Raw genomic sequence first — 23523 nt, forward strand, 5'->3', positions numbered from 1 at the left:
ACCCATTTCACAGATGGGAAGCAGAGGCCCTTAGTGGTGTGCATGGGAGTCTATCAGTGAATCTGTGAGTGGCACAGATTTTTGGTCTCAGGGCTTCTCGACATTCTTAGGGAAGACCAAAGAGCTTTTATTTTTGATTGATAAGCCTTATTAGATGTTAAGACAGAGAATTCTTTTTGAAGATGACATTTATTTTTAAACAGAAATCATAAACCTATTACCAGTTAACATTAATCACATTTTATGAAAAATATATTTTCAAAAAAAGTCTTTTCCAATCCACAACGATTTAGTGGGAAGGGGCCATTATTTTATACTTTCGCTAATGTCCATCAGGTCTGGTATTCTAGAAGACAGCCGGATCCTCAAGGCTGCTCCTGCATTGAGTCTGTTGTAATACCCTATGCTATGCGCCTTCTAGAAAACTCCACCAGATGCTAGTGCGAGAATGCAGTGAAAAAAGACAGAAAACATCTCCATATGAAAATCTGACCTAGCGGACCCCCTGAGAGGGTCTCGGGAACCAGTCCCCAGGTCATGCTTCGAGAACTTCTGTATAAACTTATTTAATGCTTACACCCGTGCTATGAGGTATATACTAGGTAGGAATCAACTTCGTTTTACAAAAAAAAAAAAAAAAAAAAAAAATGCTGAGGCCCAGAGAGGGGACGTTCCTTGCTCTGAGTCACACAGGAGCACGTGGCAGACCTGCAGCTTGAACCTCAGCAGTCAGGCCCTTCCCCTTGACAAAATCTGTGTGTGTGTGTTCTTAAATCAATTGAGTCACATGAGTGTACCTCTCACGGCCTGGGAGAGCACCAGTCCAGACCATAGAGCCGGGAAGTGAGGTCAGGAGACAGAAGCTGCTAATCTGATCTGGAATCCCCACCCTGACACCCCATCCAGTCTCTCTGGGGATAAACAGGAAAATATTATTGGCTGAAGAGACCAACAATAACCAAGCTATGTATCTCTCCAGGCCTCAGTCTCCCTAGATGTAAAATGCGCTTCGTAATAGAACCTTGCTGTGGAGAAAAGAATGAGGGAAACAAAAGGGATTCCTGAGCTGTTGGCTGTGGTTGTCATGAGTGGGTTGAAGAATGTTCCTATCGGGGCACCAGGCAGGCTCAGCCGGTAGCTCACGGAACTCTTTTTCCTGTGAGATTTTATTTGTTTATTTGTCAGACAGAGAGAGAGTACAAGCAGGGGAAGCGGCAGGCAGAGGGAGAAGCAGGCTCCCTGCTGAACAAGGAGCAGGATGCCAGACTGGATCCCAGGACCCTGGGATCATGACCTGAACCAAAGGCAAGCGCTCAATCTACTGAGCCACTGTGACCACACTTGCAGTTGCCATCCCGAGTATAGAGCTTACTTAAAAAAAAAAAAAAATTAGTTTCTATCGGCCAGTGCACAGGACTGTTCAGAAGTGTGTGCCTCAGTTTCCCCATCTGTCCAACCAGAGGCAGAGCCATGCCTGGTTGTCCAGGCCTCTCTGCCTGCCTGGCTCTCCTAAGACCCCATCTTCATGCACTGCACTGGGGTCTCCTAGGAGGAGCTCAGAGGTTGGGGTTCCCGTCCCTGTGGTGGGATGAGGGGAAGGAGATAAAGTCAGCAGTGAGCTGGACAGTGCGGGAGTCAGGGCCAGGGTCCCCAGCAAGAAAATAGGAAGTCGGGACAGCTAAGACGAAACAGCTCCGACATCCTGTTTTGTAGCTTGGAGAGAGGACCACTCTACCATTGTGCTTTGCAGCCTTTGCAGAAACCGCTTCTGCAAAACGTCCTATATTAAACAACCACAAAGCGTTTGCTATTATCACCAGCAAAGGGCGGTTATGAGATAAGCCCCCAGATGTCAGCCCCAAAATACCGTCCCCACCTAAGCATTAAGCTCGGAGGTAGACGGATAGCCATCAAAACCCTGATTGACCCCACTGAGCACACCCGGTTGCTTAAGATAGTTCCGCGAAAGAGCTCATAAAACCCCCTACCACACAGAAACTCCAAGGGCAACCCTCTCGGGCCCCCTCCCTCTCTGGGAGCTTTGTACTATACTGCTCAATAGCCTTTTCTTCGTCTGGTCTACCTCTCCTTTTTTGGAAGCTGCGTGACCAAGAACCGCGGGCACTAGAGGAATAGAAATCCTGTAGCAGTAGCCAGGATCCTGATCTCCGGAGGTCTGGGTTTCAGTCCCTAAGAGAGGATAGGTCCGGACGCCAAAGCCTGGCCTTATAAGGGGAAGGGGTCTCGGGTGCGGGACTTCCCTTCTTGTCGAGGGCATGTTCACACCCCGAAATTCTCTCCTGGGAAAGGAGGGTCTCGAACGCCTGGATTCGCATCCCTAGCGCGGGTACTGAAGGCTAAGTGTCCGCCCCTACAGGGAGCTTGGGTGCGTGGCTGCGCGCCTTGTCCCGAGGGGCCGCTGGAGCACGGGGTTATCTTGGGGGACTAAGGTGCTAGTTCCTCCGGATGGAGTATGGAGACTCCGGTGTTCCCCTCTCGAGATGCGGAAGCTGCGGCTCCGAGGCTCATTCTGGTGAGGGGTGGGACCCCCCGAAGCTGTCGCCAGGGGAGAGGACTCGGACAGCGGGGCAGCTCAGGAGTCCCTCGCTGGGAACCGGCAAAGGCCGGAGAGGCGGGCGCGGGGCTGGCCCGAGGGGGCGGAGACTGGGTGGGCGGGGCTCCGCAGACACCGCCCCCGCCTGCCGGCGCGGTCCGCGCGTCTACCAAGTCTGCGAGGCCGCGGTGGGCGCGGAGAACCTGCCGCCACAGCCCGCGCGCCCCGCGGAGCCCGGCCTGCCCCGGGGTCTATGGGGCCACCCCTCTGCGCCGCCCGGCCGGCCCCACGCCGCGCCCGGAGCCTGCCCCGCGGCCAGGTAAGGGCGCTGTGGGTCCTGCGGGGAGGGGACGCCGGGAGGCAGGCAGGAGGGATCCTGGAACTACTGGGTCCTGAAGAAACAGGGGGCCGAACTCCAGTGTGCGGGGGGGCTAGGGTAGCGGGACGCGGGTAGCCTGAGGTTGGGGGAAGGGGGACACGGATGTTTGGATCCTGGAGATATAGGGGGCTGGGTACCTGGGCACCAAGGTCTAGGGCATCTGGACACCTGGTTGGAGAGGCTTGGGGGCGGCCTGGTTAAAGGGGGCGGGCGCGGGGAGAGGGTATCCTTAACGCCTAGTCCCGGAGGGATGAAGACCTAACTGAACACGTTCCTGCTTCTGGAGGATCTGAATACCAGAACACCTGGGCCCCGAGTGTCGGGTCCATCCTGCGGGCGTCCTCTGGCTGATGCTCTGGCCACTGCGTCGGGGGCTGTGGCTCGCACGCCCGGGTCTTCGCGAAGGAAGTTGTGATTGCGGATATTTGGCGGCCGGGACACATGGCCACACCCCAAGGGCGGGGGGGGGGGCGTCCCTGGGCAGGGCATGGGGTGGGGTCCCTGCCCTTTGCCCCCTTACCTCCTTAGCCTAGCCAGGGAAATGGGCGCACCGCGGATGCGGGCACACGGACTCCTGGGATGGACTCGGGGAGCGGATCCCAGGGACAGAGGGCTCTGGGGGCAGGAGCCGGGCGCGCCTGGGCCCCGGCGAGGCGCCTGCCCCCCGCCCGCCTGGCTTGGGCATGCTTGGCACGCAGAGCGCGGGCCGGTCGGATCCGTATGCGCGCCGCGTGCGCCTATTGGTATGCGGGAGCCGGCCCGGCGCGGGCGTGAGGCGGCCGCGCTGGCGGGCGGCGCGGGGGAGGCGGCGGCGGCGGCGGCGGTAGCGGCGGGGCACGTCTTCGCCCCGAGCTTCGCCTGGGGCCGGGCAGGGTGAGAACAGCGGGATCCGTCCTGGGGCCTCCGGGGAGGCGAAACTGAGGCACCATCCAGCCCCAGCTCCTTGCTGGGACCCCGAACCCCGCACGGACCTCAGTTTCCCTAGCAGGTCTCCTGGGGGCCCCCCTCGGGCACCGAGCGCTGCCTCTGGCTCCTTTCCGCGGCAGGAGACGCGGGTCTCGAGTCCCGCAGGCTGCTCTGGGCCCGCCTGAGCCCGCCCCCGCGGAGATGGCGGCCCCCTACCCCAGCAGTGGCAGCGGAGGCGAGGTCAAGTGCGGGGGAGGTCGCGGCCGCAGCGTCCCGTGGGACTTTCTGCCTGGGCTGGTGGTCAAGGCCCCTCCGGGACCCTGGTGAGCAAAGCCCCGCCCCCTCGGACCGTGGCCCCGCCCCCAAGGGCGTCCTGGGAGAATTCACACTCAGCTTGCAGCCCCGCCCTCTGGAGCTCGAATTTCTTACCCAGAGCAGCTCAACCTTTGTTCTACAAACAGCCCCCACCGCGTTCCGTTCCCACCGCCCTTCCTCTGAGTTCATACCCAACATTTAATTTCTCCCCTCTTCCAGCTCCTTCCCTCCAGAATTTATTTACACCCCAGGTTCTGTCCCCACGGCCGGGTGCAGAATTCACACTCAGGTTCTGCCCCCATCTCCAATGTCGAATCCACTTCTCACGTCCAGCCCGGTTCCGAGGCCCCCAGGGCGGGGCTCCCCGAGGCCGCGGCCCCCTGAGCTGCGCGGTCCGGCTGACGCCCCCTCCGCGCCGCCCGCCCAGCCTGCAGGCGCAGCGCAAGGAAAAGTCCCGGAACGCGGCGCGCTCGCGGCGCGGAAAGGAGAACCTGGAGTTCTTCGAGCTGGCCAAGCTGCTCCCGCTGCCCGGAGCCATCTCGAGCCAGCTGGACAAGGCGTCCATCGTACGCCTCAGCGTCACCTACCTCCGCCTGCGCCGCTTCGCCGCCCTCGGGGCGCCGCCCTGGGGACTGCGGGCGGCAGGGCCCCCGGCCGGCCTCGGTGAGTGCGCATGCGCGGGGGGCGGGGGTCCCAGGGCCCTAGCTAAGGCCAGACCGCGGGACTGTGAGGTGCCCGCCCGCCCTTGCCTAGTTTCTTGGCTGAGAGGGAGCACCGGGTTGGGAGTCAGCCAGACATTTTGTGTGCCCGAACCCGGAGACTTGATAGTCTCCAAGCCTCAGTCTGTTCATCTGTAAAGCGGGCACACGAGGTAGGGGTGATTTCATGCATTCTGGCCCAACTAAGCAGCTCCCCCCTCCACCCCCCGCCCCGGGAACACCAGGGATCCGACCACTAGCCAATACGGTTATTTTTATTAGGGGAGATAAATCGTTATTATCACAAAGAAGGTCCGCAACTCCATGGGCCGGACGGGGTTGGCGGGGGTGGCCGCCTGGGCCTCCCCATCCACTCATGGACAAGAAACCCCCTCACTCAAACTTGAGGGGCCCCAGGAGGGAGCCCAAGGACCCTGAAGTTTGAATTCCCAGTTTGGGAAAGCAGGAGGGAGACAGTATAAGGGGGCAGGTAAGATGGAGAACTTCAGAAAGACTTCTGGGTCCCTGTCCCTACTCGGCCACACACACCACCCCACCACCAAGCGTTGTAACCCGGGGCAGGCCGCCTGACCTCTCTGTGCCTCGTGAAATGGGAATCCTGATGAAAGTCCACAAGCATACCCAGAGGGCTGAGATGAAAATCAACGAGGTAATGCGTGTAAAGATCCAGGTGCAGTCAATACTTAGTGACTTCTTAGGGTCAGGGGTGACCTTGCAGAATTGCTGGGGCCTGTGGTTTATTAAACAGCTACTGTGTGCCCGCTGCTGCTCTGAGCAGTCAGGATCCAGCAGAAAACAGACTTGATTCAAACACACACACCCGACAGGCTGACACCCTAGTAGCCAAGACCCGGTAATGAGATAAACCGAGAAATGAAATAGACATTATGTAAAAATACAGGATAGGTAAAACACAGACACAAAGAGCTAGCTCCTTTTATTATAATTCAACTTTATCGTTGATAGATGCACAGGAGTGTTATGTTTCTGTTATTACTTCTGTTTGACGTATTATTGCTTCTCTCAACGATGAGAAGACCGTGAATTGTGTTAACCCGAGGTCGCAGGTGACAGGGCGGGGGCACCGCAGGCTACAGTCCCCCCAGAGGGGACCGGTGTCCTTAGGGTGAGGTTGGAGGGGCTCCAATTCCCCTCCTGCCCCAGTCCCAGGGGAGGAGGTGGGGGGAGAGAAAATAGCATTGATTAAGCTCGCAATAAATCACCATTTAAATTTAAATAATCCGGCTTCCCAGGCGGTAATTAGGCGAATTGACTGGCGCCGAGAGAATGCGGCATTAGGGCCGCTGATTACTGTCATTACCGCGAACAACACGTGCGCCGGCGGGGGATAAACATCTTGTCTATTGTCCCGAACGCGGGGAGAGAAAGGAAGGGAGGGGGTGCCGAGGGAGCCCCTCTGGCAGCGGCCAGCTCCCCCCACCACCACTGCCTGGCTGGGCCCTTGAAGGGGACCGGAGCCTGCTGAGGACACTGGCCTGAGGGGCCAGACCGTGGACTTCCCGGGGGCCCCCAGCCCCTACTCCCTGGAGGGCCCCCCTACCCAGGGGGTACCAACACATACCATCCAGGACAGTATGTGTTGGAGGTACTGTATGGACTCCCTCCTGTAGCCCCCGAAGTAGGAATTTGGAGGCGTCTCCTGCTTTGCAGGGTCTCCAGCAAGAGGTCAAGTGCCTGCTTCCTTAGTCGCCCCTGGGGGGGAAACTGAGGACAGCATCTTAGCTAGTCAGAGCAAAGCGGGATGCCTCCCACACTCTGAAGGGCCACGTGCTGCCCTCTCCTCCTCATTTATACCAAAATAGCCAATCCATGTCAGACTGTGTTGAGCAGTATATACAAATAATGTGGAAACAAACAAACCACAAAACATACTTAAGCCTCTCAAAAAAACATCAGGAGGAAAAAGCAGTGTTGATTCCCATTTTACAGAAGTGGAAAACTGAGCCCCAGGAGCTGAAGCTCTTTGCCCAGGGTCTCGTCAACCAAGCTGGGCCCAGCTGAGATTCAGACTGGCTTCAGAGAGCACCCTCTCAGCCTCCAGACTTGGCCTGTTCATAGGTCTCTGGAGAGCTTGAAGGTCCCAGTCTCTGGGCCTCAGTCGGCTGTGGGTGGAAACAGCACAATGATGTTGAAGGCTAGCCAGGGACCTCCAAGTGCAGGGAGGAGATAGCCTGGATCTTGTGTCAGTGGTCAGGATTCATTCATTCAACACCCACAGAGCACCTTCCCCCTGCCAGGCCCTGTTCTAGTGACACCCTCGGGGACAGGACAAAGTCCCTGACCTCAGGGGTGGGCCTACAGATCCTTCATGGGAGGCCCACTGCCCCCCACCTCTCTGATCTCATTTTTCTACCCCTCTCAGCTCTTCCACTCCCTCCCACCCCTGGACAGACACACACACACACACACACACACACACACAAACACACACACAGGCTTCCTTGCTGTTCTTCAGAAAGACATTCCCACCTCAGGGCCTTTGCACTTGCTGTGCTCTCTTGCAAGAACTCCCTTCCCTCCAAACATCAGCTCTTCAGGAAGGCCCCACCAGCGCTCCCTGTCTCCCTTTCCTGCCTTATTTCTTTCCAGAGCACCTATTGTCATCTGACACTATTTCTTCTTTCTCTTGTTCATTGTGTCTCTTCCCCTTGACACCTTGTTCCCTGAGCCTAGAACACTGTCTGGGGGCACAGTAAGAGCTTAGGAAGTATTTGTTGGGTGTCTATGGAACAGAGTGAGGGGAAGAGGGTTGACATTTTCATTATCAGATCAGGCACAGCTATCTGAGGAAGGGAACTTTGAGCTAGAAGGAGGTGAGGAAGCAATCCTTGAGAAAAGCAGTCTTGGTTAAGGGAATAAGTGCAAAGGCCCTGAGGCAGGCAGAATCAGGTTGCTGGGTGCAGGCCACAATAAGGCAGAGAGGAATAGGTGAGGCAGGAGGTAGACAGCAGGGACCGGGTCCTGCAGGGTCTCATGGACCTTGGTGGGGACTTGGCTGTTACTCCAAGTGGGAGGGGAGCTGGAGGTGACAGAGGTGGCAGGTTTGAAGGTAGAAGCAGGGAGCCCCGTGAGGAGGTGCATGCAGAGGCCTGCCCCCAGAGAGCCAAGTTTAACCCTCCCCAGAGAGCAAAACTCTCTCTCCGGCCAGTTGAGAGTAGGAGGTGACTGGATCCCCAAGACCTGGGTGCAGCCTTCTCCCCATGTCCCCTCAGTCCCCGCTCTGTGATGACAACTGCAACAATTTTCTTCTCCAGCAGTTAGGCTGCAGTGAGAAAGGCAGGAAATGTTTGTTGAATGAGTGAGTGATGGTTGGGGCTTTGGATGTGAAGAGGGGACAGATCTGGGAGCAGTAGAGACACACGTGGGGAATTTGGGGGACAGAGGAGTTGAGGCATTTGCTGGGAGAGGCGGGAATGCAGGGGGAGGAGTCTGGGGAGTTGCGTTTGGGGAGAGGGAGCCTGGGGGATGATAAGATGCATCAGCCGGTGATGGGGACCGACCCCAAAGCTCCCGTCCCAACGGGGGAACAGCAAGCCCTCCCCCTGCGCACCCCCGTCCGACGTGCCCATTAAGGCTGTTAATTGCAGCCGTTCAGTCTGACCTGGGCTGATCCTGTGAGCGGGAAAATGAAGGAATTAGCAGAAATGACAGGGGAAAATTGCGACAATTAGCAGGCGGCATTGTTCCTGCCTGTCACCCGGCTGGTTCGCTGGTTCGCGCTGCATCTCGGGGGAGGGGTCCCCATCACCCCCCCCCCATTTATTGTTCCTGAAGCTCCAGCCAGGGGTGGGAAAAGGGTGCAAACAGCGGGAGGTGCTCCTGGGAGAAGGAGGCGTGGCCAAGCCGTGGGGGGGTTGGGGGCGGGGCTGGGGGCCGAGTCCCGAGGGGCCCGCGGGGGGCAGGCTTTGACCGCCTGGTGTTTTGATGGTCTGGAAATAACAATAGTAATCACACTATTAATACTAATCCCGGCTCTGCGTCTGGGAGCACCTGCCGCGTGCCAGGAGTGGGCGGGGCCCCTTTCTGTTCCTTAAACTGACTGAATGCTCATCCACCCATGAGGTTAGCGCTCTTTGCAAAGCCACTTGACAAAGGAGGAAACTGAGGCACAGAGAGGCAAAGGGACTGGTCCCAGGGCACACAGCCAGGGAGGGCCAGCCCTGGGGCTTGGTCCCAGACCTGGACCCTTGGCACCAGACCTGGTGACCTTCAAGGTCACTGAGTCCCCTGGTTCCCCAGTGTGGACATAGGGCCCCTTGGGAGGTGGTTCTCTGCAGGGTCAGGGAGAGGCTCCCCAGTGGGAACGGGCGGTCTCATTTTCCATGTCCCCTGTCACTCTCTTTCTCTGTATGTCTCTCTGGGCATCTCCTTTCTGTTCTCTCCATCTCTTTGTGTGTCTCAGTCTTCTGTCTCTGTCTGAATTTCTCTGTGACCACATGTCCGTCCCTATCTCTTTTAAAATATTTATTAATTTGAGGGGCGCCTGGGTGGCTCAGTGGGTTAAGCCTGTGCCTTCCGCTCAGGTCATGATCTCAGGGTCCTGGGATCGAGCCCTGCATCGGGCTCTGCTCAGCGGGAGCCTGCTTCCCCCTTTCTCTCTGCCTGCCTGTGATCTCTCAATCTCTATCTGTGTGTGTGTGTGTGTGTGTGTGTGTGTGTGTGTGCCAAATAAATAAAAATCTTTTTTAAAAAAGATTTATTTATTTGAGAGAGAGCAGGGGGGAGGAGCAGAGTGAGAGGGAAAGAGAGAATCTCAAGCAGATTGCCCTCTGAGCTCGGAGCCCTACGCAGGACTCAATCTCATGACCCTGAGATCATGACCTGAGCCAAAATCAACAGTTGGATGTAGGGCACCTGGGTGGCTCAGTCAGTTAAGCGCCTAGCATGATCCTGGGGTCCTGAGATCAAGTCCCCGATCGGGCTCCTTGCTCAACAGAGAGCCTTCTTCTCTCCCTGCCTGCTGCTCCCCGTGCTTGTATTCTCTCTCTCTCTCTCTCACACACACACACACACAAAAATAAATACTAAAAAAAAAAAAAAAATTTGAAGTAAAGTTTATATAACATGGAATTCACCATTTAAAAGTGTGTGTGGGGGGCGCCTGGGTGGCTCAGTGGGTTAAAGCCTCTGCCTTCAGCTCAGGTCATGATCCCAGAGTCCTGGGATCAAGCCCTGCATGAGGCTCTCTGCTCAGTGGGAAGCCTGCTTCTCCATCTCTCTCTGCCTCCCTCTCCACCTACTTGTGATCTCTGTCAAATAAATAAATAAAATCTTTTTAAAAAATAAATTTTAAAAAAAGTGTACAGGGGGTGCCTGGGTGGCTCAGTAGGTTATGCGTTCGGCTCTTGCTCAGGTCTTCTTCTTAGGGATGTGAGATCAAGGCTTCCAGTGTGGAGCCTACTTAAATTAAAATTAAAGTGCACAATTCAGCAGTACTCAGTACAGTCACAGGGCTGTGCAGCCCCCATTCGATCTGGTTCCAAAACATTTTCATTCCCCCCTCCAAAAAAAACACCCCCCCACATTAGCAGATTCTCCCCATCCCCACTCCCTCCTGCCACCATGACCCCTGCCCCCAACCACCAGTCTGCTTCTGTCCCTGTGGATTTGCCTGTTCCAGACAATTCATAGATACGGTATCACACAGTGTGTGGCCTCTTATGTAATGTTTTCACATTTTTTAAAAGTAGGCGCCAAAGGGGCACCTGGGTGGCTCAGTCGTGATCTCAGGGTCCTGGGATCGAGCCCCGTGTTGGGCTCTCTGCTCAGCAGGGAGCCTGCTTCCTCCTCTCTCTCTGCTGCCTCTCTGCCTGCTTGTGATCTCTCTGTCAAATAAATAAATAAAATCTTTAAAAAAAAAAAAGTAGGTGCCCCAAAAAATAAATAATTTTAAAAAAATAAAGTAGGTTCCATACCCGATGTGGAGCTCAAACTCATGCCCTGAGATCAAGAGTCCCACACTCCACTGACTGAGCCCGGCGGGTGCCCCCATCATAACGTTGTAAGAGTCCATCCGTATTAGAGCCCGCATTTCCCGCTTCTTTCATTTTCCTGGCTGAGAATAATATTCCACTGTATGAATGGACTGTTGAGGCGTTTCCACCTTTTGGCTGTTAGGAATGGTGCCCCTGTGAACATCTGGGAAGGAATATTTGTTACAACGGTTGTTCCCAGTTCTTTGGGAGTCTATACCTAGGAGTGGAGTTGCTGGGTTGTGTGGCAGGGGACTGTGTGTGTGACTTTTTTTTTTTTTAAGATTTTATTCATTTATTTGAGAGCAAGCACTAGAAAGAGAGAGAGCAAGAATGGGCAAGGGGCAGAGGGAAAGGGAGAAGCCGACTCCCTGCTGAGCAAGGAGCCCGATGAAGAACTCAAACCCAGGACCCTGAGATCATGACCTGAACCAAAGGCAGACGCTTCACTGACTGAGCCCCCCCAGGTGCCACCCATGTGTGGCTTATTGAGGAACCTCCATCCTGTTTCCCAGAGCGTCTGCCTTATTTTCCACTCTCACCAGCAACGCACAGGATTTCTGATCTCTCCACATCCCACCATTTCTTTTTGAATTCTAGCCTTCCTAGTGGGGTGTGAAATGACATCTCATTGGGGTTTAGGGGTTTGTTTTTTTGTTTTTGTTTTTGTTTTTTGAAGATTTTATTCTTGGGACACCTGGGTGGCTTAGTCAGTTGGGCATCTACCTTCAACTCAGGTCATGGTCTCAGGGTCCTGGGATCGAGCTCCAAATCAGGCTTCCCTGATCAGTGGGGAGTCTGCTTCTCCCTCTCCCTCTGCCGCTCCTAAATAAAATTTTTACCAAAAAATTATTCTTAGGTAATCTCTGCACCCTATGCAGTGCTCAAACTCATGATCCCAAAATCAAGAGCCACCTGGTCCACCGGCTAAGCCAGCCGGGCACCCGAACCTGCTTGTCCTTTTTCTGCTGAGTTGCAATGTCCTTTTCTCTTTCTGTATTCCTTTATATCCCTCTATATGTCTCTCTGTCCATCTGCTTGTCTGTCTGGTGTCTTTGTCTCTCAATATCTGTTTCTTTTTCTCTGGCTCTCTTTCTCTGGCTCTCTGGACGAATGTCTCTCTGTCTTTCTGTCGTCTCTAGTCTCTACTCTCTACCCCCTCCCTCAACAGCCCTCACTTCACACCACCTTCTCAATCCTTCAAGGCACCGGCACGGATGATAATTCTTTATTTGTTAGTTTCTTGCATGTTGAGTGTTGTGTGCTCTTCATGAGGGGAGGGGCAGGCCCTCCTGGACGCCTCCGTGTCACCAGCACAGGGGCGGCTGCACAGCTGGGGCTCAGGGAGACTTTCCGAATGAATGGGCGGATGGACGGCTCCCTGCTTCCTCTGGCCTCTCCCTGCCTCTGGCTCTCAGCCTGCTTCCACCCCTTCCACCCCTCCCCACAAGCCCAAGTTTCTCCCCGACCTGCCCCCAAGACAGCTCCAGGACTGGGGAGAAGCAGATCTGTAGACTGGCTCGAATACCAACGGCCCCGGCCTCACCCCTCCCTCTGTCCTCAGCCCCAGGCCACAGGGGCCGCGTGGCGCTGGTCTCGGAAGTCTTCGAGCAGCACCTGGGAGGACACATCTTGCAGGTGAGGCCCCGCCCTGCCTGCTGCTCCTTGCTGCCACCTGGTGGCCACCTCCGGAGAGCAGCAGGGTTTTCTCCAGCATCCATGGGGGCGGGGGCTCCCACCGCCACGGAAGCCCTCCCGCCCCAGGATTAATCCATCCTAGGTGGAGATCCAGATTTCAGAATGTCTTACCACCTACCCTCTGGACAGACAGATGCCCAGCCCTCCTCTCCCCTCTCCCTGTTTCTCCCCACTCTAGTCCCTGGATGGCTTCGTGTTTGCCTTGAACCAAGAAGGGAAGTTCCTCTACATCTCTGAGACCGTCTCCATTTATCTAGGTCTCTCACAGGTAAGGGGCCTGTGGAAGGCTGCCCGGATGGGCTCAGCCCTTTCTCCTGGCCTCACCATCCCCGCCTAAAAAGTGAACTGGATCCACGGTTCTCAAAGTGCACCCCGTGGGAACCCCAGGAGGTGGTGGTTATGTTAAAGTAACAAGTCAGTTTGAAAAAAACCGATCAGCAGAAAGATCAGTTTGTCAATGAGCTTTTGCCAAATGCACCGTTTTCCCCCAAACTTGCTTAACAATTATAGAGACTTGCAGCCATTGTATTGGAGGGCTTGGGTTTTGGCAACTGTGGGAGATTTTCTGTGGTGTTTTAGTGCACTGGCTTGTGTTTTGTCTTTATTTCCGCCAGCTGTTTCTGCCCCGGCTCCCGCAGCTGGCACTGAGAGCTAAAAGCAGAAACTGCACATCGCCACCCCTGGGGGGCCTGGCTCTTCCTGGTGGCATCTTAGGCCTCCCCAGTCCATTCAGCACAATTTGCTACCCTCCCATCGCTTTGACCAAGGTTTTACCAAATGGTAAATTTAGAAAAGTCCGTGCTCAGTGTTTGGCCTTTGTGAGCACTTTTTCAGTGAATTATTGGGAGATGCCTGGAGGAGGAATACGGATAAGGGGAAGGGTTTGGTGGGGGGAATGGAGTAAAGGCTTGCCCCTGGTGCAGGGAAGGGTTTGATAAGCACGAGTTCGGAGGGATGAGGGACAGAGGGGAAGCATGTGAGCCCAAACCCAGGGGCAGTGGGAGTTCTGGGAGGTTTCTCAGGTTGGGGGAGGGAGGCATAGTCAGCTGAGTAACTTAGTAGGCGTATTTGAGTGGAGACTGAAAGCCAGAAGAGCAGGGAGGACGCTGGGGCAGGAATACCGGGTGTGGGGGGGTGGGGACCTGGACTGGACTGGACTGGGGGAGGTGTGGAGCAAAGGGAGACTGCTTTGGGAGACTTGGGGGTGAACTGGATGGTAGTCTGTCTGATTGAGAAGTTCTAACTCTAAGAGTTAGAAAGCCATTCCACTGCGTGTATCCTCGTCGCCCCCGCTGCTGGATATCGTGTGATTCATTTCGGGGCACCATTGCTCACTGTGTGGGGTGGGAGCTGGGCAAAGGGAGGCTGTGAGAAGCAGGCTCACGGCTTCTAGAGAGGAAGCAGGTGCAGAAAATCCTTAATGACCACCGGCCTTGAAGTGAGAAGGCATAAGAGGCCAAGTTTGTATCTCCTTTAAAAAAGGTTAAAAAGGAAAAAAGAAAAAAAGGGGGGGGGGTAAAGGTTAAAAGATTCTAATAAAAACACAAAACTGGCTTGGGGCGCCTGGGTGGCTCAGTGGGTTAAAGCCTCTGCCTTCAGCTCAGGACATAATCTCAGGGTCCTGGGATTGAGCCCCATCGGGCTCTCTGCTCAGCGGGGAGCCTGCTTCCTCCTCTCTCTCTCTGCCTGCCTCTCTGCCTACTTGTGATATCTGTCTGTCAAATAAATGAATAAAGTCTTATTAAAAAATAAAAATAGGGGCGCCTGGGTGGCTCAGTGGGTTAAAGCCTCTGCCTTCGGCTCAGGTCGTGATCCCAGAGTCCTGGGATCGAGCCCCGCATCGGGCTCTCTGCTCGGCAGGGAGCCTGCTTCCTCCTCTCTCTCTCTCTGCCTGCCTCTCTGCCTACTTGTAATCTCTGCCTGTCAAATAAATAAATAAAATCTTAAAAAATAAATAAATAAAATAAAATAAAAATAAAAATAAAACACAAAACTGGCTTGAAGCGCGCCTGCCACACAGGCGAGAGAGCGCAAGGTTGAAGCCCGGGCGAATGACTGCGCGCGCATCTTACGCGCTCCCTGCGGTCCCCTCTTCCGCCGACAGGTGGAGCTGACGGGTAGCAGCGTCTTTGACTACATCCATCCCGGAGACCACTCCGAGGTGCTGGAGCAACTGGGGCTCCGGGCTCCGACTCCGGGGCCTCCCACCCCGCCCTCCGTTCCCTCCTCTTCCTCCTCTTCGTCTTCCTCCTCGCTTGCGGACACCCCTGAGATCGGTAATTCCAAGGGCCCCCAAGAATGCGGCTGAGGGTAGGTCAAGGGACACCTGGTACACGGTAACCAGCCATCTCTTCTTTAAACAAAACCCGCTCTCCTTTGAGCTGTGCAAAGCAAATTTTTGTAAAATGATCAGAAGCCAAACCAAAGCAACAGGTCTTGGCTCCCTAAAATTTGCCTAAGCTGCCTATGTTTGCCTGGCTCCCCAAGACTTCAGTTTTAGAAAGACCCCCTCTGGCCGCCAAGTGGAGATGGGTGCCTGTAGGTGACCCCTGGAGCCCGGCTTTGGTAATAATAAAACAGCGCACACTCCCTGGCCTTTACAGGTGCTGTGTCTTTAAGGGCATAGTTTCACTGACTTCTAATCACAGCCCCGCCTGCAGGAACTATCACAGTCTTCATTTTGCACAGGTGGAAACTGAGGCACAGCACAGAGAGGTTAAGTTCATTGCCCCAGGGTCCCACAGCTGTCAGTGGTGAATCTGGACTCCAGCCCAGGTTCTTCTGGCTGCAGCATCTGCGCTCCCAGGCCTTTCCTCCAGTGGAAAATTCCACTCCATGTTGGTGAGGGAGAGTGTTGGGAGAGTACCCTGAAAGTTCTTTTTGAAGTGCTGGGGGACTGGGATGTTGGGGGACTAGAGGTGAACTTTCTGGTTAAGTAGGATTTGCTTATATTGGGTTTGCTTAACACTAAAAGCCTCCGAGCTATCAGCAGTGTGTGCAAACTTGGGAGATGTTTGTGATACACGGGAGTCCACGGGAGAGTGGGGTTAGGTTTGCACCCAAGATCCAGGCACAGGTTCGTCTGGGTGTGAGCAGTTGTAAGACTATCACTGGATTTATAGTCTGTATTTGTGGGTCTTGTTTCTATACCCTGAGCCCCTGCTCTGTGCTGGGGAGGGCCGGGGACACATCGATGACAGTAGCCCCAGCCCTACCCTCTGGGCTCACAGTCCAGGTGGGGAAGACTGACCAGTCCCTTGAGAATGATGGTCCAGAGTGGTCAGGGCTGGGGTGGAAGACCCAGAGGCACGCATGACCCAGCCTGGGGGTCAGGGAGGGCTTCCTGGAGGAGGAGCTATCCCACTTGAGACCTGGAGTTTGTAGCTAGAGATGGTTGTCAGCGGGAGGCGGTTCTTGCCCTAGTTTTAGGCTGAGGTGAGGAGCTGGGCTTAACCCCTAGGGGGCTGTGGCAGCTTCAGGGCAGGGAGGGAAAGGGTTATATTTGAGCTTTAGAGAGACCCAGTTGGCTGTAGCTCAGAGGGGAGGTTGGTATAGACTTCAGTGAGGTCATGTACCCATTAGGCTGTGGGCATGACCCTGTCTGGCTAGGTGTATGGGGGGCAGGAGGGGCCTGTGTCTCTTCCTCAGACCCCCTAACCTTCCTTCACTCCCCACCCTAGAGGCCAGCGTGGCCGAGGTGCCTCCCTTCTCCCGGGTCCAGGAGCGCTCCTTCTTCATCCGCATGAAGTCTACCCTCACCAAGAGGGGGCTGCACGTCAAGGCCTCGGGGTACAAGGTGAGTGTGAGCTCTGCCGCCCCAGCTTCTGACGCCGGAGTCCCCCAACCACCTGGGGAGACCTCCCCGCGCGGTCCCGCCAGCCATGTCCTTGTGTCCCAGCACCTGTGGTGACAGCCACAGCCAGGCCCGGTGGCCGCGTTGTGGTCCTCCTGCCCGTGCCCCCCCGCCCCCACCGGGCCTCGCCAGGCCTCTGCTCCAACCCTGCCTGCCGCCTGCAGGTCATCCACGTCACGGGGCGCCTTCGGGCCCGCTCCCTGGGCCTCGTGGCTCTGGGTCACACGCTGCCCCCCGCCCCACTGGCTGAGCTGCCACTACACGGACATATGATCGTCTTCCGTCTCAGCCTGGGTCTCACCATCCTTGCTTGTGAGAGCAGGTACCGGGGTTGGGGGCCGAGGCGGGCGGATGGGGCCACGCGGGAGAGCTGGGGCTGCGGCAGTCAAAGCCGAGCTGGGGCGCCTGGGGGGCAGTGGTGGGGGGGCACGGAAGAGCAACTAAGGGCGGAGGTACCGGAAGGAGGAGGCTGGGGCGGGGCCGGCGGCGAGGGGGGGCGGGGCGTACCCGAGGCCCCCTTCGCGGAGCCCCACCCCTCCCCGACCCACTTTGTCTCTCTGCCTCTCCTCTCCTCCACTGTCTCGTGCGCCACGCAGAGGGGAAAATGAAACGGGGCCGTCGTCCCCACGCTCGGAGTATTATGCCCATTTGACCCAGGGTTAAACTGAGGCCCAAAGCACTCCAGAGCCTGGTTTTTGTACGAGGGTGATTCGAGAGCCAGTCCCACCTCTTGTCCTCGACCTCCGTGATCTCAGACCCCTTCTCACCTCTCTCTGTCACCCGCTGTCCTCAGAGTCAGCGACCACATGGACCTGGGGCCGTCGGAGCTCGTGGGTCGCAGCTGCTACCAGTTTGTCCATGGACAGGACGCAGCAAGGATCCGCCAGAGCCACCTGGACCGTAAGAACCCCTGCCCTTCAGCACCCCTGGCCTGAGTGCCCCGATCCCTGCACCCTGAGCCACAGTTCAGAGGTGGGGCACGTAGAAAAGGGCTTTGTTGTCTCTTTGAGCCGCCCCCCCCCCCTTAAAAATCCAGAAGGCCCCTGTGCCCAGCTAATGCTCAGTCCTCCTAACTCGGTCTTTTTCCATCTCCCCCTCTGGACTGTTGCCCTTGTCTCCTCCCTACTGTCCCCCTCCCTGGTCCTGCCGCCTTCTTCCGCCCCATGTTCCTGTCCATCTGTCTCTGACTGCCTCCGCCGGCCCCGGGGCTGGGCCCAGTGCTGGACAAGGGGCAGGTGATGACCGGTTACTACCGTTGGCTGCAGCGGGCTGGAGGCTTCGTGTGGCTTCAGTCCGTGGCCACCGTGGCCGTAAGCGGCAAGAGCCCCGGGGAGCGCCACGTGCTCTGGGTCAGCTACGTGCTCAGGTGAGGGCCCCACAGGGGACTCAGGACCCCTCCACATACTCTGCCATCTCTCCCCAACTTGGGGGGGTGCTCCTCTTCGAGGGGGCAGGGCTTCTCAAAGAGGACAAGCCCAGAAGGCTTTGAAAACAGGAAGGAGACAGGGGGACAGTAAGAGGAAAGGCCGAGAGGTGGGGTGACCTTGCTTTCAGGGGGCAGGGAGAGGAGTGAGGCGGCAGCTTTGAAGTGGCCTCAGCCCCAGGCAGAAGATAGGGACTGGATTCTGGGGCACTGGGGAGCCATGGCAGGGTGTAAGGCTGGAGAGGGTCACAGTCCCATCCAGTTTGTGACAAGACCTCCTTGGCTGCTGTGGGGGACTTCACGGGACACGACAGGGGCTGGGAGCCCAGGGCAGAGGCTGGGGCAGGTCTGGGAAATGCCAGGCAGTGCGGTGGAGGAGGGGACATGGCTTCCGCTCACACCCCCTATCTCTGGCTTTGATGGCCTGGACTGGGGCTCCTGAGAGAAGCGCCGTCTGAAAGGAAGACGCTGAGAGGAGATGGGCACGCAGTACCCAGGGGACACCCAGGTGGTGGTATTCGAGGGGCAGGGGGCATAGGCTACCCAGGTCTGGCCTCACCAGACAGGGCTAAGGGGCTAGAACCCAGCTTGGAGTCTGGGGTTCCAATGATGAGCCCTAAGTACCATGGGGTGGGGACTCTACCCCACCTGTCTTGTCCCCAGCCAAGCCGAGGGCGGCCAGACCCCTCTGGATGCCTTCCAGCTTCCGGCCAGCGTGGCCTGTGAGGACACCTCCAGCCCTGAGCCGGAGCCCACAGGTGAGCCCCACCTCCCTCCTCACCCCGGGGAGCTCCCAGGGAAGGGGTCTCGGGGACCTGAGCTTTCCAGTCTGGAAGCCACTAGCCACATGTGGTGACTTACGTTTAATTAAAGACGAAAGCCTGAGTTTCTTGGTCACCCTTACCACGTTCCAAGGGCTCAGCAGTCTCCCGCAGCCAGTGGCTACTGCATTGGAGCACACAGAAAGGGAATAGCATCGAGGAAAGTTCTGTAGGGCAATGCGGGTCTAGGCTAGCACTTGTCCATCTCCCCTCTGCTGCTATCAAGGGCCAGATCCTTCTCGGCTCTGGGGGCTTGTCCTGGGAACTGTAGGGTACTTAGCAGGACTCCCAATCTCTAGCTGTGGCAACCACACATGTCTCCAGACTGCCACGTGTCCCCCTGGGGGACAGAATGGCCCCAGCTGAGACCCCCAGCTCTAGACCACTGAGCTCAGCTCATTCCACAGATGGGAAGACTGAGGGCTCGGGGCACGCACACACCACTCCCTCGTATCTTCCTCTTCCAGAGCCAGAGCCTCCAGGGGAAGGGAAGCAGGCTGCCCCCCTAGACAAGGACGAGGCCCCCCGGAGCCGGGGCAAACGCATCAAAGTGGAGCCTGGCCCAGGGCAGGCTAAAGACCCAGAGGACAGTGGGGACGAGGAGTCGTCTGGCCATCTGGCCCTGCCACGGCCCGAGTTTACTTCTGTCATCCGGGCAGGGGCTCTGAAGCAGGACCTGGTGCGGCCTTGGGGCCTGGGGCCTCCCGGGGACCCCTCACCTTCCCTCCTCCATGCGGGCTTCCTGCCGCCCGTCGTGCGGGGCCTCTGCACACCGGGCACCATCCGCTACGGCCCCGCGGAGCTGGGCCTTGTGTACCCACACCTGCAGAGGTTGGCCCCGGGCCCCACCCTCCCCGAGGCCTTCTACCCCACCCTGGGCCTGTCCTACCCGGGGACCACTGGGACCCGGGTGCAGCGGAAGGGGGACTGAGGACTGGAGGGCTGCGTACAGAGCCGAACCCTGAGGGACAGATGGGGCCTGGAGGGCACCGCCAGAAGGCTGAGCTCAGCCCAGTTGGTGGGCCTGGAAAATTAAACACCTTCTCCCTCTCTGTGGCTCTGTCTCCGGGGCCTCGGGGCTCCTCTCTCCTTTTCTTTCTCCTCCTTGGTTCCCTCCGCCTGCCTCCGCTGGTTCCCACGCCCGCCCCTCCCCACCTCCCGCCCCGTCCTAGGAACCACCACGCGGAACATGGAGCCGGCGAAGGGTCAGGTTTTAATGTCTCGGTCCTCAGGCCCCCCGGCCGTCCAGCGCCCGGCCATTCCCCGTGGCCCAGCCACTCACTCTGGCGGGGGGCGGCCTGCTTCATCGGGGCCTTCAGCAGCCGCTGTCCCGTCATCCTCGGGCACCAGTTCCACGTCCAGCTCCAGCTGACCCATGTAGAGGCCGACGGCACAAGCCCAGAGCAGGCCTACGGCCAGCACGGCCCCCACGCTCGCTGCTGCACCACCCAGCGACAGCTGCATGGGTCCCCGCAGAGCAGCCAGGCCCACCACGTAGGAGGAGCCTCCCCACACCACACACAGGCCGCCCAGCAGGAAGAAGCCTGTGCACGGGGAGAGGGTGGGGGGAGGGGCACAGTCAGCAGGAGGGAGGGCCTGAGCTCCCAGGCGGGGGCTGCCTGCTGTGGGGTGGCTGGGGGCCTGGGTGTGGGAACCTGATTACCCAGGGGCGGAGCTGGGTCAGGAGACTGAGGTGGGGTTAGTGGATGGGACAAAGTCAAGGTCAGGGTAGGGGTCAGTACAGAGCCAAGCTCAGGGGCTTGAGAAGGTGTCAAGAGGGGGTGTCTAGGATGTGGAGGTGGGCTTCAGGACCAGAGGAGGAGTGGGGAGCTGGGCCGAGAGCAAAAACAGAGCTGTGGGGCGGCGGTGGGACTGGGCTGGGGCTGAGCCAGCATGAGGGGCTCAGTCAGGACTCCGTTGAGAAGTCAGATAGGAGGGGGCAAGGACCCAAAGCCCTCCCTGGGGGCACCCACGACGGTGATCCAGTGTCCTCGAAGTACCGAAGTACCGGTGGGTGGGTGGAAAGTCAACACAAGTGTGGGGGAGGTGGCTTCTGGCAGGGGAAAGAATGAGGAGTTCTACACTTAACTATGGGCAGGCTGGGATGGGGCAGGGAGGGATCTACACCCACTGGGGAAGATGGGGGCTCTACCTCCCCAGTGGGGGGTCAGGGTGAGGGTCTGCACTCACCATAAGCAGCTTCCCGACCCATGTCACTCTGCATGAAGGAGATGACCCCGATGCCGGATGCCAGGAGGCCATTGCGGAACCAGGAGAGGAAGGCTACAGGAGGGGGAATGGTGGGGTGGGGGGAAGAAGTCAGCATTAGCTCAAACCCTGCCCCCACCCCCATTCTGCCCAATGTTATCCCACCGTGCCATCTCACCCCGGATCCCGGCCTAGTCCTGGCAGCCCTCCACCTAACCTTATTCCCCTCCTCCAAACTGTCAGCTCCTGTCCACTCTGAGCCCTCTCTCCCAAAGTCCGCAGCACCAAAGAGCCAAGACAGTCTTTAGAATCTGGAGGAGCATCTAGGAACCAAAAATGCAGGACCTAAATCTGAGGGCAGGCAGATCCCAAGAGGTCACCCTGGTCCATGTCCCACCCCCATACACGTGCATCTCCCTCCAGGACAAACTGTTCCCTCACTTAAGGGCGCTCTCCACCACCCCCTTCAGTGTCCCTCCAACGTCAACTATCTGCGTTGTCCTTCCTTGTTATTTACATCCATTCGAGACCCTTGCGGGGGCCCTAATCGGCTGGTGGGGGTTACAAACCCCACACCCTTACCCCAGCGTCTTATCTACTCTGTCTTATCTACTCTCTCTGCACGGGAGGCCCCGCCCGCTGCAGCCTGGATCACCCGGCCCTCCAATCAGCACAGAGCTTTGCTTTTATTGGTTGTTCCTCCCTCCAATTGGGAACTCGCCCCCTCTTCGTGGGGATCCCCGCTCCCGCCTAATGCAGAGTGGTCACCTCCAAGCTGAACTGGCTCTTCCAACACGGACCCCTCTAGTTGGCAACTCCCCACCCCTTAATGCTCTCTGGACACCTCTCTCCCCCAGGCAGTGCAATCTTATAAGGCTGCCTGTCCTAGCCCGACTAACCTCTTGGATCCCTACTGCACCGGACATACAGTCCCATCTGCAAGCCCGTCTTTGCGGACACACTGCGCTCTTGCAGCAAGCACTTCCCTGCGCTTACACGGAAGCCCTTCTCGCTCCGGAGCCCCAGCCCAGTTTCCAGCAGGAGCCCTGCCCCCACCCCCCACTCGCGCCCACCGACAGCTCGGCTATCCTGAACCCCGTCTCCCACCGTGGCCGACCCCAGCCTCAGACCTGTCTCGTGTGCTTTCCGGAGGAGCCAGGCGTCCGCACGATCCAGCTCGGACACGGGGGGCGGCGAAGCCCCGGCGCGGGGGCTATGGCCGGGGGCGAAAGACCCCCGGGCACCCCCGCTCCGGGGCCGTGGAGGCGGCAGCAGCGACCCCCGGAAGCGGAGCCGGGCCAGTCGGGCGGCCCGAGCCCACCACCAGCCGCCTCCCATGGTTCGCACTACGGCTGCCGCTCACCACCCCGCCCCCATAGGCCATCCGTAGGCTGAAGAACACGTCACTCAGGCATATTGGCTCACCATTTGGGTTTGTGAACATCACTCAGGCTGGCCCCTACTGTCCATTGGTCAACACCGTGATGATTCCTCCTCTGTCATCTGTGCCGGTACTGCGCGTCCCACCTAGCTTCTGCTACTGGACTACGAATCCCAGCGAACATTGCACCATTAAGAGGCAGGTCTTCAGAAGCTGGGGACACGATGTCAGCTGGGAGTTGTAGTTTTTGTTAAGACCTTTAATTGTCGGGACGCCTGGGTGGCTCAGTTGGTTAAGCAGCTGCCTTCGGCTCAGGTCATGATCCCAGCGTCCTGGAATCGAGTCCCACATCGGGCTCCTTGCTCCGCAGGGAGCCTGCTTCTCCCTCTGCCTCTGCCTTCCACTCTGTCTGCCTGTGCTCGCTCTTGCTCGCTCTCTCTCTCTCTGACAAATAAATAAATAAAATCTTTAAAAAAAAAAGAACTTTAATTCTCATGGCCAATAAACAAGAACAAAACAAAACTCTGCTTAATGTAGAATCTTAGAAAAATCAGGAAGAGTCTATAAGTGAAAGTAAAACTTAAAATTAATCCTACTGATGAAGTAAGTTCTAATACTTAGTTGTATTCCTGCCCTTTTTATCTAGGTAAATGTAAAACGAGATGTCATTTGACTAACTTTTTTTTCACATAACAATAAGTCGTGAACATTGGTGGCATTGAATACTTTTCACAGCATACTTTCTTACATTAAAAATACTGCTTATTTTGGGGCACCTGGGTGGCTCAGTGGGTTAAGCCGCTGCCTTCGGCTCAGGTCATGATCTCAGGGTCCTGGGATCGAGTCCCGCATCGGGCTCTCTGCTCAGCAGGGAGCCTGCTTCCCTCTCTCTCTCTCTGCCTGCCTCTCCATCTACTTGTGATTTCTCTCTGTCAAATAAATAAATAAAATCTTTAAAAAAAAATACTGCTTATTTTGAACACAGTCCAAGATGCAAAAGATAGAAAAGGGTCTAATGAAAAATAATTTTCACCTGACGCCCCAGCCAACCATCCCCATCTTCCCTTCCATGGCACTAAGTTTAATGGTTCATACAGATGCATTATACGTAGGTACCACAGGGGATCCTCGTTCCTGTTGTTTCCAATTTTCCCTATGATAAACAATTGCTGTTTCCTTTCTAGTTGAAACTTATGTCTGAGGCAGGAGGGACCTGATCCCACTGCAAATTTCAGCAGTCAGCTTCTGTCTCTGGGTCCACACATAGCTTTGT

General features: G+C 56.9%; 2 protein-coding genes across 4 annotated transcripts; one reads left to right on the top strand and one right to left on the bottom strand.

Moving 5' to 3' along the window:
- The first annotated feature begins 2682 nt into the window (after positions 1 to 2682).
- Positions 2683 to 19711, top strand: NPAS1 (neuronal PAS domain protein 1). Of its 3 annotated transcripts, none has more exons than XM_032325115.1 (12): positions 2683 to 2873; positions 3919 to 4162; positions 4582 to 4817; positions 12431 to 12504; positions 12743 to 12832; positions 14669 to 14840; positions 16245 to 16360; positions 16582 to 16739; positions 17211 to 17317; positions 17636 to 17783; positions 18504 to 18598; positions 19129 to 19711. In XM_032325115.1, exons 2-12 carry the CDS (start codon positions 4041 to 4043, stop codon positions 19590 to 19592), a joined length of 1782 nt encoding a protein of 593 aa, XP_032181006.1. In that variant the 5' UTR covers positions 2683 to 2873; positions 3919 to 4040; the 3' UTR covers positions 19593 to 19711. The 3 variants fall into 3 exon arrangements, with proteins under 3 accessions (XP_032181006.1, XP_032181005.1, XP_032181007.1); XM_032325114.1 differs by having other exon boundaries at positions 3922 to 4162; XM_032325116.1 differs by having other exon boundaries at positions 3980 to 4162.
- A 140-nt stretch (positions 19712 to 19851) lies between these two features.
- Positions 19852 to 22246, bottom strand: TMEM160 (transmembrane protein 160). The gene is made up of 3 exons (XM_032325118.1): positions 22000 to 22246; positions 20852 to 20944; positions 19852 to 20205 (listed from the first exon to the last, which is right to left on the bottom strand). Exons 1-3 carry the CDS (start codon positions 22205 to 22207, stop codon positions 19940 to 19942), a joined length of 567 nt encoding a protein of 188 aa, XP_032181009.1. The 5' UTR covers positions 22208 to 22246; the 3' UTR covers positions 19852 to 19939.
- Between the last annotated feature and the right edge of the window lie 1277 nt (positions 22247 to 23523).

Source organism: Mustela erminea, chromosome 19 (genome assembly GCF_009829155.1).
Source record: "Mustela erminea isolate mMusErm1 chromosome 19, mMusErm1.Pri, whole genome shotgun sequence".
Taxonomy (NCBI): Eukaryota; Metazoa; Chordata; class Mammalia; order Carnivora; family Mustelidae; genus Mustela; species Mustela erminea.

Bases quoted from the DNA above. Each gene is read 5' to 3' on its own strand.
- NPAS1 (XM_032325115.1), top strand. From the start codon at position 4,041: ATGGCGGCCCCCTACCCCAGCAGTGGCAGCGGAGGCGAGGTCAAGTGC. The intron at 12,505-12,742 runs GTGAGGCCCCGC...TCCCCACTCTAG, and splicing joins TGGGAGGACACATCTTGCAG to TCCCTGGATGGCTTCGTGTT. The intron at 16,740-17,210 runs GTACCGGGGTTG...CGCTGTCCTCAG, and splicing joins ATCCTTGCTTGTGAGAGCAG to AGTCAGCGACCACATGGACC.
- TMEM160 (XM_032325118.1), bottom strand. From the start codon at position 22,207: ATGGGAGGCGGCTGGTGGTGGGCTCGGGCCGCCCGACTGGCCCGGCTC. The intron at 20,945-21,999 runs GTCTGAGGCTGG...CCCCTCCTGTAG, and splicing joins CCGGAAAGCACACGAGACAG to CCTTCCTCTCCTGGTTCCGC. The intron at 20,206-20,851 runs GTGAGTGCAGAC...CCCCGTGCACAG, and splicing joins GGGTCGGGAAGCTGCTTATG to GCTTCTTCCTGCTGGGCGGC.